General features: G+C 41.6%; 1 protein-coding gene across 2 annotated transcripts in view; it reads right to left on the reverse strand.

The window, feature by feature from the left end:
- The window catches only part of LOC139276174 (matrix metalloproteinase-16-like), a 421723-nt gene that overhangs the window by 117542 nt on the left and 292054 nt on the right, over positions 1-12127 (reverse strand). For both annotated transcript variants that reach the window (XM_070893755.1, XM_070893764.1), the window contains exons 5-6: positions 2764-2925; positions 2311-2528 (exon numbers count right to left, since the gene is read on the reverse strand). In XM_070893755.1, the coding sequence (XP_070749856.1) occupies positions 2311-2528; positions 2764-2925 (380 nt within the window). The remainder of the gene's footprint in view (positions 1-2310; positions 2529-2763; positions 2926-12127) is intronic.

Genomic DNA, 12127 nt, shown 5'->3' on the forward strand with positions numbered 1-12127 from the left:
AATGTATTCATTATTCAATGAGTTCCATATTTGTTAAAATCGAAGGTATGGATATTTTAAATAATATATTTCTGACGTGATTGTAAGATGGTTTAAACCACTTTATAGTACATTGTTTAAGTTATGTCCTTTCCCCACCCAGAAATCACTCTTGAATAAAAGCAAAGAGGACAATGTACTATAAAGTGATTTAAACCATCTTAAAATCACGTCAGAAATATTATATTAATTAAAATATCCATACCTTTGATTTTACAGTAAAACTTTCAAACCCATCCACCCTAAAGTACTAAGGAAAAGGATATTGCACAAGATCTCTTCTCCCTCAAAGGAGATATTCTTTATTTAATTAATAAAAGAAGTGTCAAAGAAGACATTATCAATCTCCCAACATGCTCAAATGACTCCAGTCTCATTTGGCAGTGAAACCTTTAGTTATGCTCCATCTTCTACCCACTCTCTCATAATATTAAAAATTAACCACCGAGGGAGCAACACTCTCTAAATGCATGCAAGCACTGAAGTGCAGAAGTCCTTTGTCATTAATCTTAGTGAAAGCCACAGTTGGCAGAATAACTTGAGGCTGAAAATTAACTTTATACTACACGTACTGGCCTGGGGCCAGTAGCTGTAGTATAACGTGTAGAATTTACCAATATTTTGCAAAGATTGCTGGTACCTTTCCCTTGCAGAGGAGAAGAATCCTTTTATGGACTTTTAAAATGAGTTTAAAGGGGCAGACGACACCTGCAGGGGATAAAAGGGGATGCATTCATGGAAATCGCCCGCCCCCCCAGGGTTTGGACTCAAAGGAAAGGAAATTTAATTTGGAACTCGATGAACATTTTGGTATCCTGGGAAAAACTCTGAGGAAGATACCCAAGAGTGTTACAGGTTTAAGATCTCTAAAGGAGCATTTTGGAACAGACTGCCAGAACAGGGGGGTGGGACTTCACTCAGTTTGGACATTGGAGCTAATCAAATTGTCTGGGAACTGTTCACCCTTGAAACTTGCCCCTAGAAAACATTAGCATTTGAACAATCGACCATGGAAGAAACAGTATCATCCCACCCAGAGGATCCAAATGTCACATATATATTCCAAGACCTTTTCAACAGGCATAGAAATATCTGGCTCAGGCCAGACTAGCACAATGGGCGAGAGCTCATCAACTTCAAAAAGCCTATTAACGCCAGATTAAAACCACTTAATCAAGTTTCAGTTAGCTGGGCTGCACAATCGAAACAAAGAGCTGGGCCAGATTTGGTGGGAGATAAGAAAGCCTTTTTGGGGTATGTCTATTTCCAGTTTTACAAGGAGAAACTTACAGAACACAGACTCGAACACACAGACACAAGCAGCGGGAGCTGGGGAGTGAAGAAATGGAGTAGTGAAGGAAACTACAAGAAATCGTCAAGGACCGTCCGAGCACGAGGCCCACGAAGTGGAAGGTTGTCAGCAACCAAATTGACAAACCCAGGCTATCACAACCAGCAAAACGACCAACCGAAACCAACTCAGCAAAAACCGAAGAATCGACATTTATTTCCACTCTACAATCTACTTCTGAATGACCCAACGGGTGAGAAATTACCAAAAAGGATTAACTAAAACTATTCCTAACCAAAGAAAGTGGGTACTTACCCCATACATCCAAAACTCAACTTACCGCATCAACAGATGCACCCCAACCGAAGACTACACAGTCCGAAGTCCTCTCCTCCGTCCGGGGTACGGCTCGCCTAGAAGGCCAAGTGCAGCAAACCCCGAAACCGCGATTCACCGGCAACTGTCAAAAGGGATTGGTGAGCATAGCCCCTGACCCCCTCCCCAGAGCTATAACTTAGTTAGTTAGGGGAATTGGGAGGGGGAGGCTGGGATAACTTTTGTAAATGTATCTGCATTCTCCTCTTTACCCTATTTAGAGTTTAAGCTGTATTCTTTTCCCCACAGGCTGTAATTTGACACTTTATTCAATGTATTGTACCCCTCAGGGTGTATTGGTATTACTATTCTGTGTGTCTTATTAAAGGTATGCCTTTTTATTTCTCTTTTTAAACACAATAAAGCCATACCTGCTTCCTACCTTGAAACCGATTGTCTGTCCAAGTCTGTCACAGTCCCTTCATAATTCCAGTGTCTAGAACCAAGGGTGTGGGAGCGATTCGGAACTGCTCATATAAGGTCAGAAGGGAAAGCTGACCCCCTGAAAACCACCCCTTACAAACGATACCCTTGCAGTGTGAAATCTGTTACTCTAAAGCATACATATATACACCATACCATATTAATTCTTGAACAACTCTTACCTTAAAAACAAACATTTCACCCCTTAAGATAGCCAGGGTATTAAAATTTCCATCACAGATATTGGGCTTGGCACCAGGATAGGAAGGTTTATCCCTAGTAGGTGGTCGAGGAGGTCTTGGTTGTCTGTTAGGTTTTCTTGGATCCGATGGTGGATTGGAGCGATGTGGTGGTACTGTAGGTAAGGGTTTCGTAGGATGTATAATCTTATCTGGTAGACCTATTTGCAAATGTAGGCAGAAACATATTAAATCAAGAATAACAGCTACTCACTTTCAAATATAAAAATATGGGGGTAAATTTTCAACTTGCCACCTGGACATAAACCTGACATTGTGGAACAGTGCCCGGTGTAAAAACTGGCCAATTTTCATTTCCATTGAAATTAATGAACAATGTCAGTTTTTTGATCAGTGGCAAGCTGAAAATCAATAACATGAAATGTAGCTACAAACCATATATCTTCTGAATGCCCTGTAAGTCATCTTGAGGAAGCTCGAAGTTTTCTGTATCCATATACTGGTAAAATGGAGCCATAATTGCACTGGGATCATTGGAGTGTTCTAGGCCTAGCGCATGGCCTAGTTCATGAACTGCAACCAGAAATAGATCATTTCCTACAGAAAAAAAAGAAAAAGGATCTAAATTGATTGTTACATCTAATTGTAAAAAAAAAGACTGAGTTAAGTTGTGATAATTTGTAGGAGAAAATAATGCAAGCAATCGGAGGAGCAGCGGCCAGAGGAGGAGCAGCGGCGAGCTGCAGCAGGGTCAAAAGTAAAAAAGAAGTAAAAAGTAATCAAAGGGCGATGTCACAGCCAAGAGGGTAAGTGATTGGCTGGTTGAGTGGTGAGTAGTTTTCTTTTTCTTTATCTTTCTCCTTGTTCTTAGCAGTAAGAAACCTTTGGCACTGTTGCCATTAAGTAATTTAAGGGTTAAGTCATGGCAGGAGAGCCCAGACCAGTGTCATGCTCCTCCTGTGCTATGTGGGAAGTCAGAGATGCTTCCATTGTCCCTGACAACTACATGTGCAGGAAGTGTATCCAGCTGCAGCTCTTGACAGACTGCATTGCGGCACTGGAGCTGTGCATGGATTCACTCTGGACCATCCGTGATGCTGAGGATGTCATGAATAGCACGTTTAGTGAGTTGGTCACACCGCAGATAAAGGCTACACAGGCAGATAGGGAATGGGTGACCATCAGGAAGAGCAATAGAAGGAAGGTAGTGCAGAGGTCTCCTGCGGGCATCTCCCTCCAAAACATATACACTACCTTGGGTACTGTTGGGGGAGATGACTCATCAGGGGAAGGCAGCAGCAGCCAAGTCCACGGCACCAGGGGTGGCTCTGCTACGCAGGATGGTAGGAAAAAAAGTGGGAGAGCTATAGTGATAGGGGATTCTATTGTAAGGGGAATAGATAGGTATTTCTGCAGCCGCACACAAGACTCCAGGATGGTATGTTGCCTCCCTGCTGCAAGGGTCAAGGATGTCTCGGAGCGGCTGCAGCGCATTCTGGAGGGGGAGGGTGAACAGCCAGCTGTCGTGGTGCATATACGTACCAACGATGTAAGTAAAAAATAGGATGAGGTCCCACAAGCTGAATTTAAGGAGCTAGGAGTTAAATTTAAAAAGTCGGACCTCAAAGGTAGTAATCTCAGTGCTAGTCAGAGTAGGAATTGCAGGATAGCTCCGCTAAATACGTGGCTTGAGGAATGGTGCAAGGGGGAGGGATTCAAATCCCTAGGACATTGGAACCGGTTCTGGGGTTCGTGGGACCAGTACAAACCGGGTGGTCTGCACCTGGGCAGGACCGGAACTGATGTCCTAGGCGGAGTGTTTGCTAGTGCTGTTGGGGAGGGTTTAAATAACAAGGCAGGGGGATGGGAATCTATGCAGGGAGTCAGAGGGAAGTAAAAAGGGGCAGAAGCAAAAGGTAGGAAGGAGAAAAGCAAGAGTGGAGGGCAGAGAAATCGAGGGCAAAAATCAAAAAGGGTTACATTACAAAATAATTCTAAAAGGACAAAGAGTGTTAAAAAACAAGCCTGAAGGCTCTGAGTCTCAATGCGAGGAGCATTCGTAATAAGGTGGATGAATTGACTGCTCAGATAGCTGTTAACGGATATGATGTAATTGGGATTACGGAGACATGGCTCTAAGGTAACCAAGCCTGGGAACTCAACATCCAGGGGTATTCAATATTCACGAAGGTCAGACAGGAAGGAAAAGGAGGTGGGGTAGCATTACTGGTTAACGAGGAGATTAACGCAATAGTAAGGGAGGACATTAGCGTGGATGATTTGGAATCTACATGGGTAGATACCAAAGGGCAGAAAGCATTGATGGGAGTTGGTACAGACCACCAAACAGTAGTAGGGAGGTTGGGGACACAGCAGTTATCATGGGTGAAGTTAATCTGCATTTTGATTGGGCTAACCAAACTGGTAGCACTACTATGGAGGAGGATTTCCTGGAGTGTATAAGGGATGGTTTTCCAGACCAATATGTCGAGGAACCAACTAGAGAGCAGGCCATCCTAGACTGGGTCTTGTATAACAAGAGAGGATTAATTAGCAATCTGGTCATGCGGGGCCCCCTGGGGAAGAGTGACCATAATATGGTAGAATTCTTCATTAAGATGGAGAGTGACACAGTTAATTCAGAGACGAAGGTCCTGAACTTAAAGAAAAGAAACTTCGATGATATGAGACATGAATTGGCTAGGATAGACTGGAGAATTATACATAAAGGGTTGATGGTGGCTAGGCAATGGCAGACATTTAAATATCACATAGATGAACTACAATTATACATCCCTGTGTGGCATAAGAATAAAAAAGTCAAAGGTGGCTCAACCGTGGCTAACAAGGGAAATTAGGGAAAGTGCTAAATCCAAGGAAGAGGCATATAAATTGGCCAGAAAAAGCAGCAAACCTGAGGACTGGGAGAAATTTAGAATTCAGCAGAGGCGGACTAAGGGTTTAATTAAGAGGGGGAAAATAGCGTATAAGAGTAAGCTTGCAGAGAACATAAAAACTGACTGCAAAAGCTTCTATAGATATGTGAAGAGAAAAAGATTAGTGAAGACTAATGTAGGTCCCTTGCAGTCAGAATCAGGGGAATTCATAATGGGGAACAAGGAAATGGCAGACCAATTGAACAAATATTTTGGTTCTGTCTTCACTAAGGAAGACACGAATAACCTCCTGAAAATACTAGGAGACCGAGGGTCAAGCGAGAAGGGGGAACTGAGGGAAATCCTTACTAGTCAGGAAATGATGTTAGGGAAATGGAAGGGACTGAAGGCTGATAAATCCCCAGGGCCTGATAGTCTGCATCCCAGAGTACTTAAGGAAGTGGCCCGAGAAATAGTGGATGCATTGGTAGTCATTTTCCAACCTTCTATAGACTCTGGTTCAGTTCCTATGGATTGGAGGGTAGCTAATGTAACCCCACTTTTTAAAAAAGGAGGGAGAGAGAAAACAGGGAATTATACACCGGTTAGCCTGACATTGGTAGTGGGAAAAATGTTGGAATCAATTATTAAAGATGTAATAGCAGCGCATTTGGAAAGCAGTGACAGGATCGGTCCAAGTCAGCATGGATTTATGAAAGGGAAATCATGCTTCACAAATCTTCTGGAATTTTTTGAGGATGTAACTAGTAGAGTGGATAAGGGAGAACCAGTGGATGTGGTATATTTGGACATTCAAAAGGCTGTTGACAAGGTCCCACACAAAAAATTAGTGTGAAAAATTAAGGCACATGGTATTGGGGGTAATGTATTGACATGAATAGAAAACTGGTTGGCAGACAGGAAGCAAAGAGTGGGAATAAACAGGTCCTTTTCAGAATGGCAGGCAGTGACTAATGGGGTAGCGCAGGGTTCAGTGCTGGGACCCCAGCTATTTACAATATACATTAATGATTTAGACAAAGGAATTGAATGTAATATCTCCAAGTTTGCAGATGGCACTAAGCTGGGTGGCAGTGTGAGCTGCGAGGAGGATGCTAGGAGGCTGCAGGGTGACTTGGACAGGTTAGGTGAATGGGCAAATGCATGGCAGATGCAGTATAATGTGGATAAGTGTGAGGTTATCAACTTTGGTGGCAAAAACAGGAAGGCAGAACATTACCTGAATGGTGACAGATTAGTAAAAGGAGAGGTGCAACGAGACCTGGGTGTCATGGTATATCAGTCATTGAAGGTAGTCATGCAGGTACAGCAGGTAGTAAAGAAGGCAAATGGCATGTTGGCCTTCATAGCAAGGGGATTTGAGTATAGGAACAGGGAGGTCTTACTGCAGTTGTACAGGGCCTTGGTGAGACCACACCTTGAATATTATGTGCAGTTTTGGTCTCCTAATCTGAGGAAGGACATTCTTGCTATTGAGGGAGTGCAGCGAAGCTTCACCAGATTAATTCCCGGGATAGCAGGACTGACATATGAAGAAAGATTGGACCGACTAGGCTTATATTAATTGGAATTTAGAAGAATGAGAGGGGATCTCATAGAAACATATAAAATTCTGACGGGATTAGACAGATTAGATGCAGGAAGAATGTTCCCGATATTGGGGAATTCCAGAAACAGGAGTCACTGTCTAAGGATAAGGGGTAAACCATTTAGGACCGAGATGAGGAGAAACTTCTTCACTCAGAGAATTGTGAACCTGTGGAATTCTCTACCACAGAAAGTTGTTGAGGCCAGTTCGTTAGATATATTCAAAAGGGAGTTAGATGTGGCTCTTATGGCTAAAGAGATCAAAGGGTATGGAGAGAAAGCAGGAATGGGGTACTGAAGTTGCATGATCAGCCATGATCATATTGAATGATGGTGCAGGCTTGAAAGGCCGAATGGCCTACTCCTGCACCTACTTTCTATGTTTCTATGTTTAAAGGAAGAAGAAATAAAAAAAGTAGAGTAGGAAAATCTATCATAAACACATATATTAGAAGCTTGTTTTACTTTTATTAAGCAAACTCCATAAGTGTTATTATAATCAAAATTTTGCAGTTGTAATATTAGCAGGAGATACACATGTTTCTTTGGAGAGTATCTTCTGAAGCTGATTATCTCCTACCAACCTTTAAAAACATCATATTCCAAATCTTTCATAAGTCATGCAAATAACATTTTGTAATGATTTATAATTTTTTCATTTGTCACATTGATCCATAAATGCCCATGAAGGAAAATGCCTTGTAGTGGTCTCCTCTTCCAATTTACCCTCACATGGCCACATATCCTACTGTCTTTGGGGTGATTTTGCCCCTTTAAATCCACCCCACCTCTTGTGGTGGTACAGTAACGCTGCTGTTATTTCCCATTCGGACTGATGGCAGGTTCTCTCTTGGCAGGGCGAATACTGCTGGGAGCCCGATACACATTGGAAATAAGCCTGAACCCAAGGAATTAGGTCAGGGTTGGAGCAGATTTGAAGAAGCAGGCTGTAGTCCCTCTGAGGGTCATGAGATTACTTTGTGCCATAACACTTTGGCAGTTATGAGATCTATCATGGTATGCAGAGCAGGATCATGTTCTGGACCCCAAAGATATGTCCAAAAAATTGTTTCCTTTAAGGTTTTTAAATGACCCCCTTTGTAAGGGAATCTTCTGTGGGGGTAAGGAGGGGCAAAAGTGCTTTCCTGAGAGGAGTCCCCAACCTACCATTGGCATATTAATTAGAAGATCTTCCATGATACAATCAGACAAAAATAAGGGACAGGAAATGACCAATAGGTCCATTGCACCTATCCCAGCTTGTTTCATGAATTCTGATAATCTCCACACTTTAATTATCAGCATCTAGAAACTAAAATAAATAATATCCATGAAGGTTAAATGTATTACAGGGCGTTTAGGGGCCCAAGCCTCATTTACATACGGCCTGCAAGTTGTAGGTGCTAAATGATAGTGAGAGCCTAGGTTCAGATGAGAGCCGATCCCAGAATGAGTTGAGCATGGATTGGGAGCAGCCTGTATTGTACATTCCTGAGCCATTTTGTGAGCGGCTACTAGCGGTCCCTTTAAGGGGTCCAATGACTGGTACACTTTAATGAAGCCCCCAACTTATTTCAAGCCTTGGCCACCCTTGCGAAGGCTCCTTGCCAATTGGTGGTGGGCGGGATCAGAGAGTGGTATTTACAGGACTTCAATTTTAGGGTCCCTTTCCTGCTAGGTGGAATGACATAAAATCGGCCCTATTGTGTGATGTGGTTGCAGATTCCATCCCTGGTGTGTGCTGAGCAGCATTGGGCTCAATTGGCCTAAATATTCTCACTTTGCCATAATAACTTCCTTGGCAATACGGCGGAAACTCAGTTTCCACATGTAAAAAGAGTTTCCGCAGCACTATTGGTGAAGTTATGATGGCGGAGCGGGAGAAGGTCCAAGAGCATTTCTGGTCCATGTTTCTGAGGTAGGACGGGGAATAACTGGTCAACGTTTCCACTCTGCATCATTATTGAATAATCCTTGCTGGAAAATGAATGTGTGTGGAGAAGGAGTAGAGGACATGATCAGGCTCAGCTGTGATGTCCTTCTCAGTTATATAGCCAGCAGACACTTATTGCCCAGGCTTACAACTGAAGAACAGCGACTCGACTGTGGTTCTGAAAGGTACTCAGTATCTGTTGACCCATACCAAAGCATGAGTCACTACCTTCAGGACAGAAAGCGAGAAAATTAGAAAATAAAATCAAGGGCATGCATGAACTACTTGGTGAACTGTTATGCACATTTGTGTAGAATCATCCAGGATGTGGTTATTAATATTCATGAATCAACGAGGAAGATAACCTATGCTCATTTCAGCCAGTAACAAACCTGCCTTTACAGATATATTCACAATCCTTCATGCACATTCACACACATAGAGATACGTGTAGGCTGAACAAATTCACATTGCTGCCTCTGAATGCACAAGTTAAACAAATGTAAAATGTCAAAGTTCCAGCAGCAGCTTAAACTGATGAATCACGCGCAAGAAAAAAGGCCACTATCATTTGAACACAGTTCAAGGACCAAACTTAACAGAGCAAAGGAATAAGAATAACAAAATCCTGACAATGTCTGAAACTACACAAAAATGAATGGTATTTTTGAGAGGAGTTGCAGTGAACTTTCCAACATCCTGCCTTTATATTTCAAGTAAATTTAATAGCGTATACATTTTCAGATCTTAGCACGTTTCACAATTTTATTAGGGGAAGAAAAAGAAATTGACTGGCTTTATTAATGAATTTATTTTTCTAAACTGTACACTTTTAACTGACTGTAGAGAAGTATGCAGTAGGGTCCCCAGTGGTCGGAATTAGGATCATTGCTTTTGTTTTATAAATGACCTGGACCTGGGTACAGGGAGTATAATTTTGAATTGTGTGGATGATACAAAACTTGGCAATGTAGCAAGTATTGAGAAATTAGTAGGCATCTTCAGGAGGACATAGGCAGATTGGTGAAATGGGCAGACAGATGGCAGATACAATTTAATGCAGGTTAAATGGTACTATTTTTATCGTGGTGCAAGAGCAGAGGGACCTGGGCTTGCATATTCACAAATCCCTGAAGGTGGCAGGACAAGTTGATAAGGCAGTTAAGAAAGTGTGTGGGATATTTGGCTTTACAAATAGGAACATTGAATACAACAATGAAGTCATGCTAAACCTTTATAAAGCACTGGTTGGCCTTCAGCTGGAGAACTGTGCAATTCTGGGCACCACACTTTAGAAACAATGTGAGGTTTACCAGGATGATACTAGGAATGAGGGACTTCAGTTATGTGGAAAGATTGGAGAAACTGGGATTGTTCTCCTTAGAGCAGAGAATGTTAAGAGACCTAATAAAGTTATTCAAAATTATGAGGGGTTTTGATAAGCAAGTATGGAGGAACTGTTTAATCTGTTAAGTGGGTTGGTAAGCCGATGTCATAGATTTAAAATAATTTTAAAAAGAATTAGAGAGGAAATGATGAGAAATTAATTCACACAGAGAGTTGTTATAATCTGGAACACAATATCTGAAAGAGTGGTAGAATCAGATTCCATAGGATCTTTCAAAAGGCAATTTGTCATGAATTTGAAGAGAACTAATTTGCAGGGTTATGGGGAAAAAGGCTGGGGTGTGGAATAAATTGGACAGATCTTTCAAAGAGCCGGTATAGACATGACAGGCCGAATGGCCTGTTCTGCGCTGTAAGATTCCATGATTTATCCAACATGTGCATTCCAAATATTAACAAAATTGTTTAACAGTGGGGAAATATTTCTACTGACCACCAGATGTAGCAAAATAGTAATGCTATTCTTCACAAATGGATTTAGGATTTTGCTACACCTAGCACAAGAACATAATCTTCCCCCAGTGATCCGGAAAATCATATTCTTCTTTAAATCCTTCCTGATAAACTTGCTCCAATAAATTCAAAGTCAACCAAGCTAATTTAAGAATAGGGCCACCCGAAAACTGTAACTGTGAGATATCAGTATGTTTGTTGAAGAGTTCACTCCCAATCTATACAAGACACTTGCAATGTAAAGCGACAGCTGGGAAACCTACACTGGCCAATTCCTGTGCCTTCCCCAGAGGTTTATAATAAATATCTTTTTAATTAGCAGCTGCTGACTTTAAAATCTAACTGCAAATTAAAATAGATTCATCAAACTAACTACTCTCTATAGAATAATGAATAAATAATATATTCCCAAATGTTTGCTTTTCCATTTTGGAGGGACTAATAAGTTCATTTACCACAAGCAAAAATGTCCCACGATGAAATATGAAATTAAACATTTATGATTTAATAATATTAATATAGAAGTATCCCTGCTAATGAGCTACAATGCAAGTTCACTGAGTAAACCAGTCAAACAACCTACTCCCAGCCGACTATGCATGTTGTTCTATAAGCATCTACTACCAGATATGTGCACTGAATTTTCCCTGCTGTATGTATTATAGTTTGGCATCCATTCATGTTCCCCTTTCTAAAGCCTTACCAAGATATATTTGCATGGATAGAGGATTGGCTAACTAACAGAAAACAGAGAGTCGGGATAAACAGGTCATTTTCTGGTTGGCAAACAGTGACTAGTGTGGTGCCGCAGGGATCAGTGCTGGGTCCTCAACTATTTACAATCTATATTAATGACTTGGATGAAGGGACCGAGTATAATGTAACCAAGTTTGCTGATGACACAAAGATGGGTGGGAAAGCAAATTGTGAGGAGAGCACAAAAAATCTGCAAAGGGATATAGACAGGCTAAGTGAGTGGACAAACATTTGACAGATGGAGTATAATGTGGGAAAATGTGACGTTATCCGCTTTGGCAGAAATAATAAAAAAGCAAATTATAATTTAAATGGAGAAAAATTGAAAGTGCTGCAGTACAGAGAGATCTGGGGGTCCTTGTGCATGAAACAGAAAAATTAGTATGCAATTACAGCAAGTAATCAGGAAGGCAAATGGAATGTTGGCCTTTATTGCAAGGGGGATAGAGTATAAAAGCAGAGAAGTCCTGCTTCAACTGTACAAGGTATTGGTGAGGCCACACCTGGAGTATTGCATACAGTTTTGGTCTCCATATTTAAGGAAGGATATACTTGCATTGGAGGCTGTTCAGAGAAGGTTCACTCGGTTGATTCTGGAGGTGAGGGGGTTGACTTATGAGGATAGGTTGAGTAGGTTGGGCCTATACACATTAGAGTTCAGAAGAATGAGAGGTAATCTTGTTGAAACTTATAAGATAATGAGGGGGCTCGACAAGGTGGATACAGAGAGGATATTTCCACTCAGGGGAAACTGAAACTAGGGGAC

Source organism: Pristiophorus japonicus, chromosome 1, assembly GCF_044704955.1.
Source record: "Pristiophorus japonicus isolate sPriJap1 chromosome 1, sPriJap1.hap1, whole genome shotgun sequence".
Classification (NCBI taxonomy): Eukaryota; Metazoa; Chordata; class Chondrichthyes; family Pristiophoridae; genus Pristiophorus; species Pristiophorus japonicus.